General features: G+C 42.9%; 1 protein-coding gene and 1 pseudogene across 1 annotated transcript; both read right to left on the bottom strand.

Annotated features, from left to right (window-relative positions):
* Positions 1 to 79: 79 nt before the first annotated feature.
* LOC150066311 (uncharacterized) lies at positions 80 to 17,334 on the bottom strand. The gene is made up of 7 exons (XM_090319981.1): positions 17,288 to 17,334; positions 16,651 to 16,743; positions 13,662 to 13,750; positions 9,006 to 9,186; positions 7,648 to 7,825; positions 6,406 to 6,520; positions 80 to 1,312 (listed from the first exon to the last, which is right to left on the bottom strand). Exons 2-5 carry the CDS (start codon positions 16,690 to 16,692, stop codon positions 7,763 to 7,765), a joined length of 375 nt encoding a protein of 124 aa, XP_090176107.1. The 5' UTR covers positions 16,693 to 16,743; positions 17,288 to 17,334; the 3' UTR covers positions 80 to 1,312; positions 6,406 to 6,520; positions 7,648 to 7,762.
* A 7,645-nt stretch (positions 17,335 to 24,979) lies between these two features.
* LOC150066310 (golgin subfamily A member 2 pseudogene) lies at positions 24,980 to 27,969 on the bottom strand (annotated as a pseudogene).

The following is a 27,969-nucleotide window of genomic DNA, read 5'->3' as shown; positions in this document are numbered from 1 at the left end:
AGTCTTCCATCAGGAGCAGCTGCATGTGCTGGAGTCAGGCAGGGGTCCCACCTACTTTCACCATGGTGGGGTGGTCAGGATGACAAAGTCGATGGCTGGGAATCTCTAAGTTGGGAGGAATGGGCTGGATCCAGGCTGGTCCATAAGCAACATGTAGCATCATCTCCCAGACAAATTGCACACCTTCTGCTGAGCTGCCTGCAACTTAACTTAACCTGAGGTGGGAGCCTTATTTCCATGAAGTCTCCCAATACTTTCCTGGTTGCCACTTGTGAATATACCGGTTCTTGATTACAATGCAAATTGCTCTATGTGTTAAAATACCATTAAAATGTTTTCTTGAACATGCTTATTCATACACATACATACGTGTTCACAAGGATCTTCAAGTGTGCAAAGATGTGTATCAGCCACACAGTTTCTGGAACTTTAGTGGCAAGAGATACTTTTGCCAATATTACTCTTATGGATAACCAAAATTTAAAACAAAATTTTTTATCCACGTAACAGATCACCTTCCCATGCCCAGCCCCATTTCTCCAGGGCTTGCTTGGTGGCAAGGCACATGAACATACCAATTGACCTTTGAACACCTTTGAGTGAGAAGGGAAGCCATCTCTTAGCCCAGCTGGTAAACTGTCTTTTACCAATCTTAGGCAGGAGCGCTTTATAATTTTTACACTGCCAAGCTTGATTAGATGTCCCAACCAAGGCTGTGGTGGCCTCACTTCCAAGTGTCACCACAAGAAGGGGCCACAGCCTAAGGCTAGTGGACTTAGCCATTTTTCTAGAACTCTGATTTCCACCAGATGGAGACACAGAAAATAAAGTTCCACTTTGCTAAAACAGACCAAATGAAACAGAAACACTAAAAAAAATCCTTCTTGGAGATCTGGTGAACACTAGATCTCCTCCGTACCCCCAAATCCTGTCCTCACTAATCATTGAGGCCTGACTAGGGGTTCTTGAACATATTGGCTCTCCTTTCCCAACAGTTCCAACTGGATAGGTCCCCAGAAATCACAAAATGACAGAAAAACAGAATGCAGAGACAAAACTTATTCTGGTGCTGGAAATGTGTCTTAGTGTTAGAGTGCTTATGTAGAATGCATGAAGCCCTGGATTCAATTCCTCAGTACCATATGATCAGAAAAGTCCAGAAGTGGCACTGTGGCCCAAGTGGTAAGAGTACTAACCTTGAGCAAAAGAAGCCCAGGGACGATTTTCTCAGACTGGAACTTGGAGCGGGGTGAGGAGGGAAATGGCTGGAGCTGATGAAGTGCTCTGCTGGTGGGTCACAAGAGGTCAGCATCTGGGGACCAGGGTTTAGAGATTTAGGCGATCTTTCCATTCAATCAATTTAAAGTCTGTTTAGCCTTCACTAAGGCTACCTGCTCTGCATATACCTCCTGCCTTTTAGCCTTCAGGCTGACACTGCACTGGCCAGATATCAACACTGTGAGTTATAGTCATTATATTGACTATAATGACTTTGGTTCATTGAGTTATGCCAAGTCATATGAGTTTAAAGTGGGAAAAAGAAAAAGTCTTTTGATTTCAAATGCAACCTGTATCTTTGGAAATATAAAAACATGCTGACAAAATCCATTAGAAATACTTCAGCACCACATCTCTTCATGCGAGTCAGGAAGACTTCCCCAATCCATGATAAATTTCCCACTAGCTATCAATCACTGCCAGTAAGAAAACGTTTCCTTAGACTAAAGAATTTGCAAATTATGTTGTTTACAATGTGAAATGTGCTAAAAATTATTGAGCAAAAATGTATTAAAAATTTTAAATCATCACAGCACTTTAAAAATGTGAATATGTTTAGCCTAAGACTTTTTTCAATGATCACAACTAAGAGTCGCCAAATGCCAAACAATGGATCAGAGAGATAGCTGTTCTAAAATCCCTGCATTCAGCTCTACTGCGGCTGTGGCTGCAGTCTTCATGTTTATAAACATCTCACCCCATGAGCAGAATTCCTGTTTGTCCCAAAATCAAATTTTACATTGTTTTGAAAAGTGATGTCAAGTTATTTTATGTTTAAATTGAAACTATTACTGAATGTTAGCCATTCAGCAGTTGGTGCTATTAAATTGTGTATCACTAGCTGATTAATCCTCGACAGATGACAGATAAATGAACCTAGATGGAGAAATAGGTCACTGGGGCATGTTTTCAAGAGGGTATCTTCCTCCAATCTCCCTTCCTCTCTCTCCTTTTCTTTCTCTCCTCTTCTCTTTTCTCTCTCTGATCCCTACCGCTACCTCTTATTTCAACAACTACCTTAACCCCTTTCTCAGCCACAATGCACTGGGCAGTGCCAGTCAGCCATGCCTTCCAACAGAGTCCTTTGCCTCATCAGAACTTTCAAAGATATGGAGTTCCATAGCCATAGCCTGAAACTTCTGAAACCTGAAGCCAAAATTAACTATCCCTTCCTTTGTTTACCTCAAAACTCGTTTTCCCTCCTTTTGGTCTTTGTTTCACATAGAAAAAGTGACTAGCAGAAATTGCACCCCCATGACACTTTTCCTAGGTGTTACTTTGCCAGGATAGGTATTAGAAATTCTGCCAAACAGAGCCTGTGGCATCCTGTCGTCTAGGAAATGTAAGCTGACTAGAACTTTCTCACTGCTTCACATGATGAACTATTACTACTAATTTCTGTGTGCTAACTGCTGTTCCAGACCTGTAAATTCATAACATCTCACTCTCACAACACTGTAACCAAACTATAACTAAAGCTATTTCACAAATATCAAACCTGAAAAACAAACCATTTCCTGGTTTAACCCAGACTAAAGTAAATAATGTAGAAGATGACCACTCTAAATTCTCAGCCCAGGGGCCTTTGTATGACAACTTCCCAATACCGTTGAACTTTTTTTCTTGTTATTGGTTGTGGGGCTTTAACACTGGGTGTTACCACTTGAGCCACAGGGCCACTTCCAGTTTTCTGGTGGTTAATTAGAGATAAGAATTTCATGGCCTTTCCTGCCTGGGATGGCTTTGAACCGTGATTCTCAGATCTTAGCCTCCTGAGTAGTTATGATTACAGTGAGCCACCAGTACCTGGCCAGTTGAATATTTTTTTCCCTGAATTTGTTAATAATGGAAAAATGTAAAAACAATTCATAAACATTGACTATGGAGATATAATCTTTCCCCATTTCTCTTTCTCCAGCATGGGGCCACATACTGGCTGTTCTTTGGCAGGGCGACTTCCAGGAAGGACCACAGGGAGAGAAGGGTCTCCTCTGGTGAGGAGAATACAGCTACAATAACCTAGGGGTTTTCTAAGTGAACTCAGAGTGATCCTTAGTGCTGGTTCCAAAGAACTGTGAAAAGTTCCCAAATATACTTCAAGTAAAAAAACTCTGATTACTGCCCCCCGCAACTGAACTTCTCAAGAGTTGCTTAAGTAGATTTTCATCAACAAAGCAAAGCCAGTAAATTATTGAGAGTTACAGTGTACCTAAAGCTGAAATGTGAGTTTTCTTCACGTCTTACTACATTTCAGCCTTCAAGTTCTATGAGGAAAGGGAGATAAGAGAATTATAATACAGAAAGAAACTGCACAAGCTCACCAAGATTGCTAACCCACACTCAATTCCTGTGCAGCTGGATTTGAGCACCACTAGCCCTAAATTCTATGAGAAGACCCACATTTTTGTGTCATTAGGCAAACTTTCTAAGGCTTCCTAAGTTTCCTAGAAAACTTTCCCACTTCTGCGATGACAGCTAGTGAACCTCAGATGAAAAGCAGATCCAAGACATTCATATTTACTCGTGCCGTACAATACCATGTGAAAAAATTTCAAATTCCTTCCCAACACAGAGTCATTTCTCCTCCTGGGAGTATTTTCTCCAGGAAATGAGGTTGAATTCATTCAGCAGACAGAGTTAGTTGATCTTAAAATCAGGGTTCTCTCATGGAACAGCTACCTCCAAGACTGCCTTTCACTAAATAGTCCACGTGAGAAGACCTTCCAACACCCACCCCGGTTGTTCAGTGACCACCTTGCCCACAACATGAGAAGCAGCTCTGTGCTGCCTCTATTCCTGGTGTTCCTGTTTTATCTATGAGGCATGACTTTGTCTTGAATGTATTTCATCTTTCTCCTTTCACTAGTCATGATTCAGAATGAATTTACTCAATATTGAACTCATAATTTTTATAACATCCCTATGTTTATAAACTTCAAGCCATAAAACAGTAACAACACCAATAGTAAACATGTAAGTGTGCACATGGTAGTGTAAACTTCAGATCTATAAAAAATGAAGGCAGATCTGAAGGTGGGAGTGAGCGTTACCTCCACATTAAACAAGCAGTAATAACAGAGAACATCTCTATTCCATTATCTCCACTGTTAACCAAAGGTAAAATTTCTGGAATGGTTGTTTGTGTTCCTGTGATAATGTTCAAAAACTTGCCATTATTTAACCTAATCTTTGAGCCAAAAAATAGAATGGAAGAAAGACAGACTCTTCAACAAGTGGTGCAGGCAGAACTGATTAAGCACCTGCGATAACTAAAGTTGGATCCTTCTATGTCACCCTGCACCAGGATTAATTCCAAATGGATCAAAGACCTTGAGATAAAAGCCCATACACTGAAAACTTTACAAGAAGGAATAGGAGATACACTAGGTCTCCTTGGCACAGGTCAAAAATTTCTTAATAAAGACCCAGAAATACAACAAATTTAAAAGTTTAGAGAAATGGGACCACATAAAGTTGCAGAGCTTCTCTATGGCAAAGGACATAGCTAGCAAGGTAAATAGAAAGCCCAGAGAGTAGGAGAAGATCTTCACTAACAATACAACAGACAAAGGCCTCATATCTAAACTATATCAACAGCTAAAAAAATTGAATCACTCCAAAACTAATCTGCAGGGAAACAACCATCCCATTAAAAGATGGACCAAAGACTTAAAGAGAGACTTCTCTGAAGAGAAAATAACAATGGCCTATAGACACATGAGGAAATACTCAACATCTGGCCATAAAAGAAATGCAAAGCAAAACAATTCTGAGATTCCACCTCACTCTAGTTAAAATGGCCATAATCAAGAAATCTAATAACAACAGATGCTGGTGGGCATGTGGCCAGGAGGGAACACTACTACAAAGTTGGGGGATTGTAAACTTGTTCAACCACTAGGGAAAGCAGTATGGCAGTTCCTCAACAGATTAAACATAGAGCTCCCCAATGACCCAGCAATTCCACTCCTTGGCATCTACCCAATGGTCCAGAAACAAGGACATACCAAAGTCACTAACACAATGATGTTCATTGCAGCACTATTTACCATAGCCAAGATATGGAACCAACCCAGATGCCCATAAGTAGATGACTGGATCAAGAAGATGTGTTACTAATACACAATGGAATTCTATGCTTCCATCAGAAAAAAAAATGACATCGCCCCATTTGTAAGGAAATGGAAACACTTGGAAAAAAATCATCTGAAGTGAAGTAAGTCAGTCCCAAAAGAACATAGGCTCAATGGTTTCCCTCATTTGTAATAATTAATACACATCTAGGACTCTCCTAGCAGAGGATTACAATATCACAAATCCTAGATACATAAGGTCATATAGGATGAGGCTAAATGAAAGGATTTCTAAGATATGGAAACAAGAGCTTTATATTGTGCGATGTAGTATTTCTCTTCTCCTTTGTTGTCCTCTGGTAAATCTCATATTGTTACAGTATCTGACCTTATTATCTGGTATATTGTATATACATTTGTTTATTTGAAGGAGGAAAGGGAAGGGGGGAAAACAAGATGATTGGGAGGGGTGGGGGGAGAGAAATGGGGACAAAAACATGAGAGGGGGTACCAATGTGTGAGAAGTAATGCACCTTCTATCTAGCGAACATAACTGTAACCTCTCTATACATTACAATTTAAAAAATAACTATGACATGGCAAGTGGAAGAACACAATAAATTAAGGAATTTTTAAAAACTTGCCATTGTTTAATTAAATGTATTCATTTTAATCCACATTGGCAATTTAATCTATGTTAAACTAATCACATGGTATTTTCAGTGCAAAACTTATACTCAAAACTAATATCCAAGCATGATTTTTAAAAGCCTTCATTGAGGAATTAATTTTGGAATATGAGATTTCAGTTTCATTCACGGAGGTTAAAGCTCCCCTGTGCCTTGTCTTTATGGACACGGACTACATAGGATCCTGGAACATCGATGGAAGAGCAAGGACACCTCAGATGTGAACATGCCTCTCACACGCAATTCATGTACCAGTTATGGAAGTGTGAAATTCCCTTTGAGGTGCCAAGCTGTGGCTCCTGACCTGTCACCTTTGTGAAGGATCCTCAGGTGCCCACTGGAACCCTCCATGGGCAAGTTCTTACCTGCTTCGTGCCATTCTTCCAGCAGTCCTCAGCCTCCAGCAGCACTTGGTCCATGTCATTAGACTGTGGTTCAGGTCTTCAGGAAAGCCAGTCACAAACAGATAACCAGCTCCATCTGAACAGGAAAGAAATATAAAATTAAATAATAACAATAAAATGATACACAGAATGAAATACCATATGGTGATTCATTTCTATAATCACAGCTGAAGTAGGAAGGAAGTAAAGGCAGGAAGATAGAGGGTGACTCCATCATTAAATAAACTCCAGTGAGCCTGATATGGGTGGCTCCTACCTGTAATCCTAGATACCCAGGAAACTGAGAGCAGGAAATCATGGTTCAAAGCTATCCCAAAGCAAAAACCTCTGGAGACTTCTTATCTCCAATTAACTAAACCAAAAAGCAGAAAGTGGAACAGTGCTTCAAATGATAAAGGTCTAGCCTTGAGCAAAAAAAAGCCAAGGGAAGGGCCAGGAGCATGGCCTAGTGGTAGAGTACTTGCCTAGCATGAAGCCCTGGGTTCAATTCCCTGGTACCACATACATAGAAAAAGCCAGAAGTGGTGCTATGGCTCAGGCGATAGAGCACTAGCCTCGAAAAAGCTCAAGGACAGTGCTCAGGCCCTGAGTTCAAGCCCTGGGACTGGCAAAAAAATTCAAGGAACAAAAGAAAAAAGAAATTCAGATTTTGTTATGAGGAAAAATAGGTGACTATACATTCTCTACTCGACTCTCAAAATAATTACATGCAATATCTCCCTACACCTTTGCACAAGTACATGGACTCCTGGGGGGTGAATTACCCTCATACACCTCACACAGCTCTATTCTCCTGCTCACTTACCAGTGTTTGTGAGAGAATAAGGGAAGGGTGACACTGTTCTAAAGAAAATATCCTCATTACCTGACTTATGTCATTGTAACCCCTCTGTACATCACCTTCACAATAAAATTAATATTAAAACTTAAAAATGTAAGAAATAAAATGTTCCCACAGCTGGACTAAGCACATGGACTCTAAACAAACATCCAGAAACTAAGGGCAGAATAAAATAGAGACCAGAGACTCAGGTGAATAAATATTGTGTGCTGCTCATGAAAAGCCTGCTATGTAGAGACCTTCATCAAAATGCAGGAACAACTCATAGGTTTCAATTCAAAGTACTTTTTGGAGGGTAATATTCTGGTTTGTACTCAGGAATTCTCATTTGTGAGCAAGTGCTCTACTCACTTTAACCTCACCTTTGGCCACAGGCACTTTTAAGTGAGGAAGAAGATTGTTCAGGTCTCCATGTGGCCTGAGATGCCACTAGATCATCAGTCTCCTTACTTGTGCTGTGTGTCCTTCTGTCCTGTGTCATAGACCCACCCTGCAGTGTCCCGACTTAGTACAAGGCAGACTAAAGCAGTAAGAGTTCAGCTGTGGGAAAGAAACAAAGCTAAAAACAAAGTACAAACCACCACGACAGGGTATAGGCTGAATGTGAAAAAGTAAACCAATTCCTGTCGACTCAAACCTATAATTCTAGCTCTGCATGTGGATGAGACCTAGATGATAGAGCTCCCGAAACCAGGCCAGGCAGAAAAGTCTGAGAAATTCTATCTCAAAATAATCAGCAAAAAAGCTTACACAAGTGTAGAGTGCCAGCCATGGGCAAGTAGCCCAACAGCAGCTCAATGCCCACAGGTCAAACTCCAGGGACAGCAGCAAAAAAAAAAAAAAAAACGAAAGAGGGGGTCATTTCTCAGAAGTAGCATGCTTATTGTTTTGGCAAATATTACTAAATAAAAAGTTTGTTTTCCTTATGAGAAGATATCAATCATGTTAAAACACAGCTAAGGAAACAAATGACTCAATGTTTCGTCTTTTAAACTGTAATCATCTTTGCGATTTCTGACATAAATGGCACATCAGGCAGACGTTTTGTCAGTGGTGCCAATGGCAGTGAAGGAGCAGGGATGGTGGGGCACAGCATGTCTGTGGAAAAGCTGCCTTGGTCTCCCCGGCTCTACTGAGAACCGAGTCCTGTCCTCTCTAAAGCCAAGTCAGACCAACATCACATCATTCCAAGCTCTCTCCTGCATGATACCTCAGTTAGCAATCTCTCCTGATACTCTGCACATATCTGAATATTTTCACTTACTTGACTGTCCCTGACTCAGCTTCTGCATAAACTCCCCAAAAGATAACAGAACTGAGGTAGTTCAACCTTTTAAATATGTTAGAAGTCAGCTATTGAAGATGTTAAAACACCATGTTTAGTGCCATGGAAGTGTAGTCATTTGTCTTCCCTTATATTTTCCTTTCCAGCACAGAAATCGTAAATATAAAGATGTGGAGGCTATAGAGGGAGTGCCTTCTGACAGTAATTCACCAGCCTAGCAGGGCGGTGCATGCCCATATCAGAAATTCACACCGGGCAATCATGGTTTGACCTCAGCCAAGGCAAAGTTAGTGAGACTCTACCTCAAAAAGACCAGGACTAGAGACCTGGTTCACCAAGTACAGTGCTTGCGTTGAAGGCACAAAGCCTATAGTTTAGACTCCAGTAGTGTACAACAAAGAGAAAAGAATTCTGAAAAGTAAGAAAAATAAATACCCGATTGTTCAACTTGTCTTTGTGTCCAAGAGGAAAGCACCCATGCCAGAGCTGGAAAGGCAGCAGAACTTCAGAAGACGTCCATGTGGGCTGTGGGCTGCCTCTCTGTGCTGTAATCCGTGTCGACAATTGCCGGGGCCTACCGGCAGCAAATTGGGGTTCCTGAAATAGGGGGCAGGGACTGGAAAAAAATAGAAGAGAGACAAACACATTGGGTCAAGGGAGGTCTGCAGCCCAGATAAAAACTGCCGCCTCGTTTATTGTCAACTCCAGGCTTCCCTCCCTCCTTGAAACCAGGGAACTTCCAGGTGTTACATTCATATGGTAAATCTCAGGTCATTTAAACAGAATAAGGCCAGAAAACAATAAGACAATAAAGCCATTGTCTGATGCAAATCAAGGTACAGTTTGATTCCACTCTGGCTCCCAACAGACAATCATAGAAAATAGGTGACCACAAAGGTTTTGCTCTTCCTTAATTTTAAGACTGCTCCTGGGCTGGCTGGCCATGGTTAAGGAACCAGCATAGCATGTGCAACGGCCTTGCTCTAAGTCATCTCCCAGCACCGCATACACTGGTCAAAGTTCTTGCTGCACTGGCACAGATGAGTAACACCTGGAACCCTAGCTACTCAATAGGCTGAGATCTGAGTATCATAGTTTGAAACCAGGGGAGGAAAGCAAGTCCATGAGACTCTTAAATTCAAATATCATCACCAAATATCCAGCAGTGGATCTATGGCTCAGGTAATAAAGCTCTAGACTTGAGCAGAAAAATTAACAGAGACAGTACATAGGCCCTGAGTTCATCCACACATTCTCAAAAACTTTCCCTCCATTCATATCTAATTAACAAATTCTTATCAACATCAACAGAAATAATCTCAAAATTTGCTCAGTTTATTCTCTCCATTGGCAAGAAGGGGGAGAGAAAATGGCACGTAAACTCCACAAAAGGGAATGTAGTAGCCTTGTCCTGTTTCACATCCTCAGGAATGAGCACAGTACCTGAATTAGAAATAAATGAGCAAATATGTGAATGGACAACAAGTGAATATTCAAATCTGCACCTAGAGGACTTGTTAAAAAAACATCCTCATATTAAATTACAGGTAAATCATACAAATAAACAGTAACATGCTGCTGTCAGAAAGAATGACATCGCCCCATTTGTAAGGAAATGGAAAGACCTAGAAAAAGTCATAGCAAGTAAAGTAAGCCAGACTCAAAGGAACATAGGCTCAGTGGTATCCCTCATTTGTCATAATCAGTAGAAACCTTGGGCTCTCGTAGCAGAGATTTATAATAGAGCAAAACCTAGACACGTCAGGCCATATAGGATGACGCTAAATGAAAAGACCTCCAGGATATAAAAACAAAAGCCATGTACTGAGTGATTGTTGTCCTTAATGTACTATGTTACAGTTTTGAATGACTGATTTCACCCAGGTAATGTGGTCCCATCTTCCAGTTTGCAGTGTGATCAGGTGACTAGTGCTGCATCTCTCATCGCCCTCTAGTGGCAGTAAATTAGAAGGAATAAAACAATCTTACTTGTTACCCAAAGAGTCACTGAAAGAAACAAAACAGGCAATAGGAATCGACAGCAAATGATCTAGACAGTGAGAGGAAAACTAAAACAGGAGGAAGGGGCAAACTACAGGCAACACCGATAAGAAGATGCAGGGTCAATATTTCCTGAGCATTTCATGTATTTTCTAACTTAATCTTCATAAGAACTCCATCAAGACAACATAACATCTATTGTTATCGAGAAATTAAAAATGAAAGGACAAAATAGTGTGCCAAATAATGCAATCAGAAACTATACATGAAGTGGTTAATTCCAAAGTCAATGCCCTATTAATTTCAGCTTATAAATGAAGTTGGAAGCTTTGAAGAGTTGTTGGAATGATGTCGTCCTTTTTTTTTTTTTCATTCAGTGTCAGTCCCCCCTGGATCAGGCATGATGAGTGTGACAGTGCCACCATTCTATGGCACATCTAGCCACCTACTTATGCTCATTGTGGAAGCTAGAATGAGGGGTGGACTTTACTGTGGCCTCCAAGGTTTGTAGCTCATTCTAGAATTCATTAAATCAAATGAGCTGGGGCAATCCAAAAATACTATTACGATTTTTCCTAAAGAAATGATTTCTAGGCTGGGAGTATGGCCTAGTGATAAAGTGCTTGCCTAGCATTCAGGAAGCTCTGGGTTCAGTTCCTCAGTATCACATATATAGAAAAACACAAGTTATTGTGACTCAAGTCCTAGCCTTGAGAAAGCCCAAGGACAGTGAGTGCCCAGGCCCTGAGTTCAAGCACCAAGACTGGCAAACATAAGAAAGAAGTGATTTCTATATCCCAGGTTCTGCACACCATTCACCTGTAACAATTCTCTATCCCCTTGAGTTGATAGCCTTGTGTACACTTCCTACTACCTTTTTCCCTTTTAATCTTTTCCTTGGCATGTAATAGTCTATCTTGAACGAAAGATCAGTAATAGGCTATGTTTGGTAAAACATTACTCTGATTCCAGGCAATATAGAGAAACACTGTGAATGACTTTAAGGAAAGTTCTTAGGCAAGGAACAAGATATGACAGAGAATTCCTGTTAATTTCTAAATATTGTCAATTTCTTTTGAAAACTTCTAATGTGTTATGCATTTTTTCTGGTGCTGGAGAGCAAACCCAAGACCTGGCACATGGAAAGCCCACCCTCTACTACTCAGGTATATCCCCAGTGTTTTAAAGTAATACTTAAAAGTGCATAAAAAACTAGGCATAACTGGTCAACTTCATGACATCTCTAGCCAAGTAGTGAACCTTAAGCCTTGGAGGGACAACTGGTTGACCTCAGCCTAGGCAAACCTCCACCCCTAAGCCAAACTTCTGGCCAACCTCTTAATATTTTAATAAAGTAATAGAAACTTAAAAATTTTTTGAAAAAGACTGGGCATTGGTAGCTGACTCATATAAACCTAGCTACTCAGGAGGTTGAGAATTGAGGGTCATCTTTTAATGCCAGCTGGGGACAGGAAAGTACTTGAAACTCTTATCACTCATTACCCACCAAAAAGTCAGAAATGGAGCTCTGGCTCAAGTGGTAGAGTACTAGCTTTGAGGAGAGAAGGTCAAAGGCAGTATCCAGGCTGAGTTCAAGCTGCAGGACAGTCACAGACACAGTCACAATCACACCACACACACACACACACACACACACACACAACATATTAAAGGTAGTTCTCACTATCAAAACCTCTAAAAAATCATATTAAGTGAAGTAAGCCAGACTCAAAGGAACATAGGCCAAATAGTCTCCCTCATTTGTCATAATCAGTAGAAACCTTGGGCTCTTCTAGCAAAGATTTACAATAGAACAAAATTTAGAGACATTAGACCAAATAGTACAACACTAAATATAAGGACCTCCAGGATACAGAAGCAAAAGCCATGTGCTGATTGTTGTCCTTAATATACTATGTTATCGCTCATCTCTTTTGTCATTCCTTGGTTATCTCATAGTGTTACAATTTTTCACCTTGTTATCTGATATATTTTATACGTGCTTAATTGGTTATTTGAAATAGGATAGGGAAGGGGGGAAATTAAGATAAGCGGGGGAAGGGTGGGAGGGAAATGGGGACCATGTCATGAGAAAGGGTATCAATGTTTGTGAAGTTATGCACCTTCTCTCTGGTGAATATAATGTAACCCTTCTATTAATCACAATAAAAAATTATAAAAAACCTCCACATGAATATTTGAATTAAACTGTATAGGGCATTTTTTTCTGAAAACTATTATTTAGTACAAAAACACTGTTGAAGTTCTTTATATTATGTTCTCAATATATTATTTACTCATTTAATAACCTTTGAAGGACCAACAACTATGCTGTCTTTTGCTGCTATTGGTATATTTCTCTCATCTTTTCACAAAATTTGTAATTTATTTTGAGGAAATAGGTTGTTGACTAATAATGGTAACTTTCTCTTTAATAATAATTCGTCATTATTACCCAGGTCTCTCTCCTAATAGACAGTGGTATTCCTCACAGGGATGCTGGATAGCTGTGCCTGTTTCTTCCCAAGCACATTCAGGTGTTGTTGCTGTTTTTTAAATGGGGCCTTGTTATATTTCCTTTTGTCATTTAAGTTTTAACTGTTATTATAAAGGTTATGTACAAAGGGGTTACAGTTTTGTAAGTCAGATAAAAGTATACTCCTTTTTGGACAATATCACTCCTTTCCTTACTCTTTCCCAGTTTTTCTCTCCAATCTCCCCATCCACAACATGCTATGTTTCTCAGGCTGGCCTCAAGCTCCAGTGCTGCATAGATGCTCCTGCTTCTCCGGTACCTGGGACTAGAGAGGCATGCCAAAATGTCTGCTGTTCAAATGCTTTTATTTAATGCTTTCTTGAGCAGTGCAGATGCTAAACATCTGCCAGCTTCATTGCTCTTTAGTATCAATGTTCAGAACTACACATTGAGCAACTCCCACTGAGTTGTATCCCTATTTCCCAGATTTAGGTTTTCAAATTCTATTACCTAGCACTTTCATCCTCCATTTCCCCCTTTTCTCTGGGCTGTACTGAGGTTTGAACCAAAGGCCTCCCCCTTGCTAGGGTGGTGATATGCCACTGGAACCATACCTCAAGCTGGTTTTGATGGTTAATTCTGAGGTAAGTGCTCTTTGTTTTTTCTTCCTAGGCTGGCCTTGAAAAATGATCTTCTTGTTCTCCTGGGTAAGTAGGATTTCACATGTGTGAGCCACTGGGCTAGCAACTCAGTTTCTAACAATATCCATCTTTATCTACACAGCCATGTACTTCCACAATCCCAGTTAAATCTTTAATCTTCTAGAACTGCTTGAACTGCTGAACCTCAGATTTATATATGTGATGCTGCTATCTTCCTTTGGCTATTTTTTCTGTTTGCCTGCTTTCCCCTCAAAAAACTATTCACCTATCATTGAGATTCCCAGTCCTATCTATCCATTCTCTGTAAGTAGATCATTCTATCATCAAGAAACAAACTCCCTGAAATGAAACAATGAAAGCTTTGGATAGCAATGCTTCTTAATCTTGTTTGGAATTTATGTAATGCCCAGTATCATGAATGTGGAAGTTATATTGGGGTGTTACAAAGATTAAGGAAGTACGCTGATGTTCAATGTCCAGTTTTTAAAGGATGCCACAACCTCAATAAGTAAGGCAGGTGTTTTGCATCCACACATATGAATGATAGACCTAGTTCAGAAGGCCTTTAATAATCTGATCAATGCAAGGGATACAAATGTAAATAAAATCCTGTTGGTTACTAAAGGCATTCTACTGAGCCCCAAAGCCAATCTATTTAAACTCCCGTCTATCGAAGTGGACATGTGGCTCAAGTGGCAGAGTTGCAGCCTTGAGAGTAAATGCACTAGGCTAGGCCCTGCATTGGAGCCCCAGTGGGGCAGGTGGGCATACACTCATCTGCACACGTGCACATGCACACATAAACTGCTATCTACAGAATGTTTAAAAACAAGCGTAGTGACACTCAACTGTTTGAAAGCAGCTTCATGTACATTTTCCTGCCATCCTTACAGGTGCAGAAGAAACTTCCCTTACTTTCAGTATTTATTTACTTAATAAAATCCAGTTAAGCATAGACACAAGCACCTGTACATTTTGATTTTCCATAGAACCACTGGAAAATTACATTTTTTACAAGGAACATCATTAAACATGTAACAATTTTAAGATACCATAAAGTGTACTTTTTTTGTTTTTTCTGTTGGGTGTTGGGCTTGAACTCTGGGCCTGGACACTGTCCCTGAGTTCTTCAGCTAAAGGCTAGCACTCTACTACTTGAGCCATAGCACCACTTCTGGTTTTCTGGTGGCTAATTGGAGAAAAGAGTTTCACAGACTTTAATGCCTAGGCTAGCTTGGAAATGTGATCCTCAGATCTCAGCCTCCTGAGTAGCTAGGATTACAGGCCCGAGACACCGGTACCCAGCAAAGTGCACATTTTTTTTGTTAAAAAAATCACTATTGGCCCGGGAGTTTGGCCTAGTGGTAGAGTGCTTGCCTTGCAGGCCCAAAGACCCGGGTTTGATTCCTTGGTACCACATACATAGAAGAAAGCCGGAAGTGGTGTTGAGGCTCAAGTGGTAGAGCTCTAGCCTTGATAAAGTTCAAGGACAGTGCTCAGGCCTTGAGCTGAAGCCCAGGACTGGCAAAACAAAACAAAACAAAACAAAAAAATCACTATTCATCATAGATACTCTCTCCTATTTCTTGCTCTACCTAAACAATTGATTATTAGGGAAAACTTTTGTTTCCATTCCTTCAATGAAGAAATGGATAGAATTGAAGTCTAACCTGATCTATGATTTTGTGGATGGTCTGGGAAGGTTTTAAGGAAATTCTTAATATTCATCAAAACTACAACATAGACAAATACATCCAAAATTTGGATGCCCTTTCAGCCTCTGACACTTGAGGATACAGCAAGAAGACTGTCATCAGATGACATATGATAGTGCAAAATAAATTTTTGTCCCTTATATATTAAAAGACGCAGTTACATATTTCTTTTCAAAACTGGCTAGAGTGATTTCTCTCTTCCTCAATGACAGAAATAGAAACACCTTCCTGTTCAACTAGAAATAGAACTCATCTGCCATTTCGTATCTATTTTGTCTCTCTACATTACCTAACTCCCCTTCCTTCTGCATAGTAATGACCCATCATTGTGTGGACCTGAAATTTAATTTCACTCTTACGCAGCATTCTATTAGCTAGCAAGGAATAGTCACCTTTCAAACCCCACCACACACATTATTTGTCCACAAATGTGTACTAAGGAACTCTAACCAGAATTATTTTGTGACCGTTTACTTTAAAATTACATGACTTGATGTCAATCTGTGGCTCCTGCCTGTAATCCTAGCTACTCAGGAGGCTGAGCTCTGGAATCAAGGTTCAAACTCAGGCCTAGCAGGAAAGTCCATCAGAGTCCCATCTTCAACCAACCAGAGGAGCTGTAGCTCAAGTGGTAGAGCTGGTAGACCACTAGTCTTGAACAGAAAAACCAAGCCCTGAGTTCAGGACCCAGGACCCACAACATATAATCTCTTTTATATTTCTTACTTCATTCAGCCCTATGAAATCTTGACAAATTTATCTCATTCCTTTTATTAGGAAACACATTCCTGGAGTTCTTTCTCTTCTTAGTTTCTACACCTCATAAGACTGAACTGTCTACACTACTTTTAAGATACCTATCCCTTCCTTTAGAATACCTTATTTTTTTCCCTTTTTGCAATTATTGCAATCTATAATGATTTGCTTATCTATATAGATAATACTTGAATCCTTCATCAAAACATAATTTCTGAGGGATAAAAACAAATCTTTCCTTTTATCATTGTATTTGCAGTGAAACAAATGCATTAATAACTGATTGTCATTGCACAAAGCCAGCCTTTAGATGACCAATTCCATGACTAGTTAAAATTACTGCCCAACTCAGTTCATTTGCGTCTTGTTTCCTACTGTCTTGATAAATTAAAGTACATACAAGTTTGTGGCATGATGCTTTGTCCACTGGATGTGTGACAAGGATGGCCACTGAGGCAGGGATCACTCACCTCCCGATCTCTGTAGGTCCTTTCAGCATCTGTCTCTACCATATCTGGCCCTGGCAGACTGGTGACCTTCTGAAATGTGGCTGTGCCCTGGAACTGGGAGGATGGAGACCACAAGACTGGACCAGGGGCCCGGTGTGAGGAGGCGAGGCTGGGTCGTGCAGGTCTCTGGACTCATTAGGGCTTCAGGTTCCTGAGGCCACGTTGTTCCCGGACTGGGGCCTGGACGGGAGCTGTGGACAGTGGAGAGAGGCCTCTCCCCGGCACCTGCACCACCTGAGGAAAGGACTCCGCTCTGCTCCCAGATGAGCAGCCCGGGAAAATGATGTGCCAGCAGGCTGCTCAGCAGACACAAGCAGTCTAGTCCTGTCAGGTCAACGCTTCCCGGCCACCGATGAAGCTTCCACACTAAACAGAAACCACCACTCCTCTACTTCTATCTGGCTCCACGGGGCGGGACCAGTGTCACTGCGCAGGACCGGAAGTGCTGCACCTGTCTCTCCTCTCCCACCCCCTCCCCACCCCCACCAGTGTGGTGGACCAGCAGGGCCTCAGCCCAAGTCTTCCTGGGTGCAAAACGATGGCCTCCATCATTTCTGCTCAGGTTCCCGCCCATGGCTCTCCCTGTCTGTGTCCTCACCAGTGAGAGCAGAGTCTCGGGTTGGCGGTGACTGTGACCATGGCGGCAGCTCCATCTCCACCGGCGTCAGAGTCCACTATGGCGCCGAGGCCGGCAGGCACTGAGGTAACCAGGGTTAAGGTGGCCAAGGGGTCCAAAGTCCTGCACGCGTTTCTGGAGCATCAGGGCCCGGAAGTCTCACACCCTATAAGGATGATATGGAATCAGGGGTCACATTGCAAATGCATTGCAAAGGACAAAAGGATCACAGTGAATCTAAAAAGAGTAATCAGCTACTTCCTTCTGTCCTCTTTGTAAATTTGCTGCCATCCAGGGGAGATCAGGATCTGGAAAAAGCATGCCAGGTTTCTAAACTGTATCTGGCTTAGAAGGCTACGTTCACTTTGCTCAGTGTTGATATGTAGAGTGGATGAAGAGTCCAGCCAGAAGTTACCTGTATAGCCTTGGGCCCCGTGGTCTCAGCTGCAAAACAAATTGCTTTGTGTGCTTCAAAGCGTTGCTGCACAAATGTGGTGGCTTCATATTCGTATATTGCTTAGGACAAAAACTGACCACAGCCCATTTGATCCTCATCAGTATGATTATTTGCTACTATCATTACCTTCCAGTAAGTTTAAAACCTCTTGTAAACTTGAAAAAGAAATGGCATAAAACTGAAATGTTCTCAGTTGACTGTTGTAAATGCAGAGGTTTTTTTTTTTTTGGTAAAGAAGTAAGTTTCCTGTAAAGAAATTCTTGAGCACTCAGAGCACATTTTTGTACTGTATTACCAGATTTTATAAAATGCTGTATTATTAGATTTTATCTTACTATATATGATATTAAATTTTTCTGGGAATTAAATAAAATTATTTCTGGCCTGTACTTAGAAAATATTTCTTCTTGGGGCTGGGAGTTTGGCCTAGTGGTAGAGTGCTTGCCTAGCATGCATGAAGACTGAGTTTGATTACTTGGTACCATATACCTAGAAAAAAGCTGGAAGTGCTGAGGCTCAAGAGGTAGAGTTCTATCCTTGAGAAAGTCCAAGGACAGTGCTCTGGTCCTGAGTTCAAGAGCCCAGGTCAGGCAAAAAATAAAAATGCTTCTTAAAAAGAGCTTAGAAATATGACAACCAAACCAGGTTCATGGCTCATGTCTGTAATCCTAGCTACTCAGGAGGCTGAGATCTTAGGATCACAGTTCAAATTCCAAGTAAGACTCTTATCTCCCCATAACCACTTGAAAACCAAAGTAGCACTGTGGATCAAGTGGTAGAGCAATATCCTTGAGCAAAAGATGCTCAGGTACAGAGCCCAGGTCCCAAGTTCATGTCCCAAACCAACACAAATGCCAACAAATTCTTTTTACACAAAGATCTATAATCATTTATGTCTCTAAAAAATATCCAGCTAAATGATATTCAAATGTAATTGAATAAGCTCCATCTTTGAAACCACAGGTAGTTTTTATCGATTGCTTTATAGTTTGTCTTTATTTTCTTTTTCTTTTTTGTTCTCTTCTTTTTCAGTATTTGAGTTTCACTCAGGACTTTCAAATTGCTAGGCAGGCACTCTATGTCTTGAACCATACTTCCAGCCCTTTTCTCTGTAATTACTTTCTTGAGTTATGCCTCGGCTGCCAGGACTGCCATACTGCTACATTTCTCACAAAGGTAGAATGGCAGGAATGTCCCAACATGCCTCGCATTGAATGTATGGGCATGTCTGAACTATTGATTTTGCCAGTCCTTGACCTTGAACTCAGGGCCTAAGTATGGTCCTTGGACTTTTTCAAGGCTAGAGCACTACCACTTCAGCCACACTACTATTTCCAGCTTTTTCTATATATATGTGGTACCAAGGAAACAAACCCGCGTCTTTGTATATGCTAGGCAAGCACTCTATCACTAGGCCAGACTCCTGGCACTTTTGTGAACTCTTTTTGTTCCAGCTGGCCTTGAGCCTCAATCTTTCTGATCTCTGTCTCTCAAACAGCTAGGATTGAAGACATGAGCAACTGCCTGGCTTACTTTCTGATTTTTAGTTGGATAATATAGGCATGATTTTGCATACCTCTGTTTTAACTTTGTTTTATTTTACACTAGTCCTCCTATGTACAGACACACACAGCATTTAGATTTTCAGTGTGGGGGCTGTTTGTGAGTCAGTGGTGGAGAATTTCTCTAGCACACTGTGAGGCTCTAGGTGCAATTTGTGTGTGTGTGTGTGTGTGTGTGTGTGTGTGTGTGTGTGTAGATTCTGGTTGTTGAACTTAGGGCCCAGATGCCATCCTTGAGCTTTTTGAACAAGGTTCGCTCTCTACCATTTGATTCCCAGCTCCACTTCTGGCTTTTTTCGTGGTTTATTGGACATAAAGGTTTCCCTTTCCTGCTTGGGCTGGCTTCAAACCACAGTTCTCTGATATCTGTCTCCAGAGTAGCTGGGATTACAGGCGTGAGCACCAGCTCTCAGTTCGCATGGTATGTTTGATCCTCACTCTGTCTGAGCAGATCAGCTGCAGGTAGCGGCAGGACGACCTGTTGGGAGAAAGAACTGAGAGCAGGGATGCACAGCAGCCATAATCTTCCGTGTTCACGTGGTGGCTCACATCTGTCCTCACAGCTCCTCAAGACCTCCTCAAGCAACACACTGACACCTCCTGCCCAGACCAACAAATCTGTCTCCTCAAAGAAAAACCTAAAAGAGTAAAAACTTTCCATGAGCAGATCTAGCTGGACTGGCCAATTCCTGTCCCCAGCCTGCTTTATTTCACCTGTGAAGAAAGTGCGTGGTTTAAGGGTTTTCCTAAGGTTTTGGTGACCAAAACTCGGGCTCTTGAAGTACACATCATTCCCCCAGTTCCGTCTTCAGCTGTCATGAGTGGGCGTGCGCCTGGTCCACGTGCTAAACTGGGTCAAGTTGTGCTCCTGGGTCTCCACCAACAGATGGGGAGTCACTGTCGCCATCAGCTGCCACACTTGGGGCGTCCTTTCGCAGCAGCAGCCACTTCTTCAGGGAGGTGTTCTGGAGCCCTTCCACCACTTCCGGGGCTGGGCCGGCAGCAGGCGAGGCTGGCTCCAGCAGCCCACCTGGAGCACCCTCTGCACACCCGCCAGCCTGCCCAGCCCGGCTCCTTCTTCTTCCTCCCTGGGGTAGGTACCATCCAAACTGGCAAGTGACTTGGATGTGCTGAGGTCAAAACCACAGGATCGCCAAATGAAAGTTATGGAAGAAGACTGGAAATACTCATGGGCCACTCAAATGCTGTTTTAAGCCTGGAGCTTGTGGCTCCCTAGCTGTTCAGGAGGCTGAGATCTGAAGATTGAGGTTCAAAGATCTCCAGGAGACTTTTATCTCTAATCAACCACTCAAAAATCAGAAGTGGTGCTGGGGCTCAAAGTGGCAGAGCACTAGCCTTGAGCAAAAGAGGTCAAATACAGTGCCCAGGACCTGAGTTCAAGCCCCAGAACCAAAAAACAAACAAACAAACAAACAAATAAATTCTGCATTTTTAGAAAAACCTGTGTTAACAAGTTCCAGAAAAGCAGCAAATTCTAGAAACAGAATTATAATTGTGGGTTCTAATCTCACTTTGCCAAGACTCCGTTTTAAGATCCTGGTTTACAGGGAATCCTTGACGCTTTATTTCCTCAGAGGCAAAACAAGGAAAGGTCAAGCTCACCACCTCCTCACAGGGAAGACACTCCCCTCTCTAATCATGATCACAGTGCATTGTCACAAACCCACCGTGGAAAATGATTCGCTCTGCATCTCATCCTGTAGCAGCTGAAGGGCATTGTACTTCTACCCTTTAGGTGTACAGTTGATCTAAAGCTTCTTACTTCTCTTACATCTCATGAAAGAAATGTTGCATTCGACTTCTACATTAAACACGGTACATTGTTTTTCTACTTCCTGCCAAGGACTGTTGAAACCAATGAATATTTCTGCATGGACTTAGGTGTTATCAAGTTTTGTGAGAGAATATGCTTTCCAAACTGTTGGCGTATTCATCCCCATTCTGTGTTGATAGCCTTCATCTTGGGTCATCCACCAGCCAGTCCGGCCCCAATTGCTCATTCCCACCCAAATTGCATGTACCCCCAGCTCCAACTGCAACAGCAACATGCTGCTGCCTTAATGCGGGTGCTCATTCCCAGTCGCACACTATGTCTAATGTCTAGCTGCGAAATATGTATTGTTTCAGCTACGTGCAAGATATAGGTTTTTTCCTGGCTACACGTCGGCAATAGAATGTCCTGCCCTGGCTGTCTGCTCTCTCCAGTGTCCAGCTGTGACTACAAAGATTTCCTGCTCCAGTCCCCTTCTCTTGCCTTCAGTCTCCGTGGTATTATATGACTATCTTCCCTGCCGAGAGCATGTTGTAGTCTCTATCCCAGGAAAGCTACCCTGTCAGCTGCAGCTGACAATCTTTTCTTTCTGTGTGTCCCTGTGGTATTCCAAGCTGATACTTACACTAACTTAGGTCTTAATACTTCCTATTGGTGGCAGTCTTATTTAGACCTAAGCTCTTTCTTTAGCCACTTAAGATAAAATGTTCAAATCATACTGAAAGAACCACCAAAAAAGAATTCAACACTAGACAAACTCCATCTGTGCTGAAAATCCTAAAACAACCTGAACAGTGCTTGAGTTAGTTGAGCTTCTGCATTTTATTCGCTCAGTAGAAGCATTTTTACTTTTGATCGGTTGTAGGGCTTTACCTCTGGGCCAGGACACTGACCCTGAGCTCTTCAGCTCAAGGCCAGTACTCTACCAATTTGAGCTACAGCAACTCTTCTGGTTTTCTGGTAGTTAACTGGAAATAAGAGTCTCATAGACTTTCCTGCCTGGGCTGACTTTGAACTGAAATCCTCAGATCTCAGCCTCCTGAGTAGGTAGGATTTCAGGTATGAGCCACCGTGGCCCAGCTTCAGTGGCAATTTTTCATGAATATGTATTGCACATATGTAAAACAACATCTCTCTCTCTCTCTCTCTCTATATATATATATATATATATATATATACATATATATATATATGATTATTTATTTTGCCAGTTGTGGACCTATGTACAGTCCTTGGACAAGTTTTGCTTAAGGCTAGTGCCCTGCCACTTGAGTCACAGTGCCACTTCCAGCTTTTTCTGTGTATGTGGTACTGAGGAATCAAACCCAGAGCCTCATGCACTCATGCATGCTAGGCAAGCACTCTACCACTAGGGTATGCTCCCGGCCCATGTGAAAATATTTTTAAATGATTTATTTTTTTATGGATATGTGCCTCTCATTAAAGTTGAACTCAGGCCTCGCCAATGTTCTAGAGTTTTTTTTTTCCTTTAAACTCAAGCCTATCTTTTTACCAATTGAGCTACAGCTCTATTTAATATTTTTTGGTGGGTGGCTAGTTGGAGATATATATCCCAAGGACTTTTCTTGCTTTGAAACCCCATCTTCAGATTCTAGCCTCCTGATTTACTAAGGTTCAAAGTAAAAGACATTTGGTTAAAATGATTTCAAATTGTGAAGTAACCATAGATGGTGTATTATGTATCTTCTCTTTTGCACAGTCTTTCATCTCTGCCTGGGTGCTGTCCCTGAGCACTTCAGCTCAAGGCTACAGTCCTACCCTTGAACCAAGCCCCACTTCCTGTATTCTACAGGTTAATTGGAGATAAGGGTCTCAGGTCTATTTGTGCCTGGCTTCATCTGCTGCTTCTGACAATATTCAGTTTCCACTGTCAGGAGCCAGAAGCTCATACTTGTAAGTCTGCCTACTCAGCAAGTTGAGACCTGAGGGTGTCAGATCAAAACCAGCCATGGTGAACCAATCCAACAGACACTTGTCTCCAAATAGCTAGCAAAAGGCTGAAAGTGGAGGCAAAAAGGCCCAGGGAGGTCAAGATTCCAGTACCTGCCCAAATAGGACTGAATAGCACCTTTCTAAAGTTCTTGTTTCAGTCACATCTCAGGAAAATATAGGAATTCAGCATTTAATTCTTAGGGCTCCACTGAGCCAAAAAAGAGGGTGTGGGGCCCATTTGAACTTCAGTAGGCTACTGTGACTGTGTACTTGAGAGCTTGCAAAGAGCTAGAAAAAACAGTCCTGATCAGTTTCATTCTGATGTTAAGTGTAACTTGATTCAAACTCTTGCAGGAGCCTGTTAATGAATATATATATATATACACACACACACACACACACATATATATATATATATATATATATATATATATATATCTCCATATAGGAAAGAGCAGAATTTCCCAAAAACAGACTCTGTGACAAAAGGGGTTCCAGAAATAACTTTCAATTTTTATGTGCCTTAAATCAGGAAGATGAAAACAGGAGAAACTAGAGTGGATATTTTATTCAAGAAATAATCATTACAGTGCTGGGAGTTTGGCCTAGTGGCAGAGGGCTTGCCTAGCATGAATGAAGGCCCAGGTTCGATTCCTTAGTACTACATACATAGAAAAAAATAGCCAGAAGAGGTGCTGAGGCTCAATGATAAAGCTTCTAGCCTTGAGAAAGTCCAAGGACAGTACTCAATCTCTAAGCTCAAGCTCAAACCCAGGACTGGCAAAAAAAAAAGAGTATCACTACAATATGTTTCACTAAAACATATTGAGATATGTAATATTTAAAAAATTCATAATTCCATATTCTTTTCATATTACAGTTCTTTTCTCCATTTGATAAGAGATCATTTTCTTTTTTTTTTTTTTTTGCCAGTCCTGGGCTTGAGCTCAAGGCCTGAGCACTGTCCTTGGACTTTCTCAAGGCTAGAGCTCTACCACTTGAGACTCAGCACCACTTCTGGCTTTTTTTTTCTATGTATGTGGTACCAAGGAATCGAACACGGGTCTTCATGCATGCTAGACAAGCACTTTAACCACTAGGCCAAACTCCCGGCCCAAGAGTTCATTTTCTACTCATAGTATTTATCTTTCACAAATACTCAATGTTAAGAACCTTTCCTTCTTTTCTATAGTTTTTGCTAATTACTCATCTCAAAAAACCCATTGTGGCATTTTAATATTCAAACAAGAAAATACATTGTTGCTGGTATAATGTGTAATTGTAAATGTAGTGAACTCAAAAAATTAAAAACAAAAGCAAGAGAAAATGTTACTTATTCAAGAAATAATATAGAACATATTGCTGTATGGTTTATTAAAACACTGACATATGAGATATTCTTCTATAGGACTTCTAAAATTCTATATTTTCCATTTAGGATTATAATTCTGCAAACAATTTGGAAAGTGTTTTCAATTACAGCACGTCTATAATTTTTAAACTCAGAGTTTGTCAGTTTTCTAAATATGTACCATTAAGAACTTTGTCTCTCTCTTTCTCTCTCTCTCTCGCTCATACAGTTTTTACTATTTGGTCATCTCAATATCTTCCTCATGGCATTATAATATTCAAACAAGACTATTTCCATTACTCTTATAGCTTAGTACATTATGAAAATGTGCCTAACTATACAGTAAATGTACCAACTTAGTACATTAAATGATTAAAATCATGTATATAATACTGTCATGTATAGGTTTTTTGAAAAATAGATAATATCATGGTATGAAGTCAAGATATTACTACATTATAAACCATTCCAATTATTAATTAATATCAGTGTCATTTAATATTAATATGAAGCAAGGTCATTGCTCCCAGCTTCCTTTGTAAAGGATTCACCTCTTATAATAATCCTGACTAGGGCCCGGTCCCTGGAACCCATAAAGTCTTAAGACCTGCCTTGATATGGACACCTCCCAGCAGCCTCTGCTCTATCTGACCTGTGGTTAACTCCCCTTTCCTGACCAGTCCATTAAACTCTCATGCCCAATATATCTTTGCAGTATCTAGATGGTGATTATGTCAAACACATCCTTTGCTTCAGCCTTGTAGAAGAAAGGGAGGCAAAACTCTTGGCCCAAGCCCGCGGGGTCTCCGTGGGCTTGCACAGCAGGCAGCAGCTGCACAGGAGGCTCTGCAGTGGGGTTCTCCAGGGGCCCAGGGGCCCCAGCCTCTCCATGGACAGGTGCCAAGTTTTCTTCAAGACACACGACTTCCAACTCTTGCTGGACCTTCCTGACTTCCATCTTCAGGGGCCCCGAGAGGTGTGAGGGGGCCTGGGCAGCAGGGGCCTGGGAGGCTGCCAGCATCTTGTCCTGGCACTCTGTGCCCTCCCCTGCAAGGCACAGCAGCAGCTCCTGCAGCTCCTTCTTCTTCTTCCTCTTCTCCTGGGACAGCTGGCTCACACACTCGTCTTTTTCCTGACACAGCTTCTCCAGGACTCCCATCTGCTCTTTGTAAGAAACGATGGTCTCTTCCAGGGTGCTCACTTGCTGTGCCAGCGGGCTGCAGCGATGCTGGAGGTCATCCATTGCACTCTGGCCATCCACCTGGGCAGCCAGGTCTTCGTGGAAGCAGATATTCAGCTTCTTGGGCGCCTGCGCTTCCTCCTTCCTCTTCCCAAACAAGCCATGGATCCAGCGCTTGGGGAAGAGGGCCTGGCCCTCCAGATTTCTCTGCCACTGGGCTGCCAGCTGACTCAGGCAACCACAGCGGGCCTGCTACTCCTGCAGCTGCCTGCAGAGCCTCGCCTTCTTGCACTCTGCAATGCACAGTGCTTCCTCCTAAAAATCACACATGCTTTGGAGGTTGTCCACGTCCTCGGGGACAGTCCCATTGGGGGCAGTCGCCTCCTCACCCTTGTCTTCTTGTCTTCTTCTCTGCGCAGGCCTCCTCCTTCCCTGGGAAAAGCCAGGGAGCTCAGTTGGGCCCGCAGCTGCGCATTCTCATGTCTGGTGGCTTCCAGGCACTGCAGAGTGTCCTGGAACTTGTCCCTCTCCATCTGGGCCAGCATCTTGCTCTGCACCTGCTCCTGCTGCAGCTGCTCCAGCAGGTGGGTCTGCCTCAGCAGGTGCTGCTGCAGGGCCTCCTTCTCGGAGCTCAGCTGCTGGCTGGAGGCTCTGTGCTGCTCCCGAGTGGCTATGAGCTCCTGCATCTGGGCCAGGTTCTTGTCACGCAGATCCTGCAGCTCCTCAGCCACTTCGCTCTGTGACCCAACCATCTCTTTGTCTTCTCTCAACTTCTCCTCCAGCTTGGCCAGCTTCTCCTGCAGGGTTGTCTTCTCCTGCTGCGCTGAGTGCAGGAGGCTGGCCAGCTCCCCCTTCTCAGCGCTCAGCCTCTGCAAGGCATCCTGCAGCTGGCCCAGCTGTTCCTTGAGCTCTCGGTTGAGCACCAGGGTGCATCTCATGGTCTCGTGCTCCTTTTCCATCCTCTCCAGGATCTTGCGCCGATCCTCAGCGTGCTGATCCTACTCCTCAGCCTTCTTCTCCAGGATCCACAGCCGCTGCTGCTGCTCTAGGTACTGGAGACTGAGGCTCTGGTTCTCCTCAACCTGCATGTGAAGCTGCTCCTGCACGGTCTTGAGCTCCTGCTGCCACTGCAAGGCCTGGGCTTGCAGCTGCTGCTCAGCCTCACATGGGCTTGCGGGGGACGGCGGGGGCTGCAGCTCTGACAGCTGCTTTCTCAGCTCCACCAGCCTGCTCTCCAGCTCCCCAACCTGCCCCAGCCCCTGCTCCTTCTCCTCTCTCAGTTGGCTCACCTGTTCTGCCAGCTCCTGGACCTTCTCCTGCCCCGTGTACCTCTCCACCCTCAGGTCCTCTGCAAAGGTGTCTCTCTCCAACTGCAATGCTCTCACCATCTCTCTCATGTGGTTGAGTTGACTTTCCAATGCTGCCCGCTCCTCTAGTGCCTGCTGGCCCTCGTGCACTTGGATCTTCATGGCGGCCTTCTCGGTCAGGAGTTCTTCCAGCCTCTCCTGTAGCACTGTGTTCTCGTCCTCCAGGTCTTCACAGAGATTTGCCTTCCCCTGGAGCTGCAGCTTCACACGGTTCAGGGCTTTCAAGAGCTCTATGTTGTTCTGCTCGGCCTCCATCTGCTTGGTGCAGTCTGCCGACGAGGTCATCTCTAGCTCTGCCACATGCTGCTCTGCAGCCTGCAGGCGGCTGGTGAGACTCTCCTGCGCCAGTGCTCTTTCACTGGTCACCTGCTGCATGTGGGCCAGGGCAGACTGCAAATCCCATTTCTCTGAGCTCAGCATCTGTATGCATAGCTTCTGTTGCTCCAGCTCTGCTCTCAGGGCTTCCTGCACACAGGCCATCTTCTGGTTCTCCTCCCTCTGTTGATCTTGCAGGTCTTCCTTCTCCTGGTTCAGTTGTTGGATGTCTCTATACAGCTGATGGATGTGTGTGGTGCTGGAGTCCAGGGCAAGCACCAGGTGCTGGCATTGCCTTTCCAGGTCCTCGGTGTGACTATGACCTGTGACCCCCCTTCCCGCTGGCAGATGTGACAGTGCCCATTGGAGGGGGAGGCTCAGGGCATGTGTGGTATTGGGCTGCCCCCTTGAGTACAGGACAGTCTCCAGAGGTGTTTGTCTTGGGTTTACCTCCCAGTCTAGTGTTCTTCTTGTTCTTGGATGCTGCAGGTCTATCAGGATGATTTCTCTGCTGGTATTCCTGCAGTATTTTCCTTCCTGCAGCTACCTTTTTTCTTCTCGTCTGCTCAGACATCCCAGCACTGGGACGGCGAAGGTGGGGCGGCCACATTCCCAGGCTCTAAACTCCACTCACTTCTCACAATCACCAATAACTCTGTCTACCTCCAACGCTATCTGCAATGTCAC

This window comes from Megascapheus bottae, chromosome 2, assembly GCF_031878675.1.
Source record: "Megascapheus bottae isolate mThoBot1 chromosome 2, mThoBot2.hap1, whole genome shotgun sequence".
NCBI lineage: Eukaryota > Metazoa > Chordata > Mammalia > Rodentia > Geomyidae > Megascapheus > Megascapheus bottae.
This window is presented reverse-complemented; position numbering and strand designations above follow the sequence as displayed.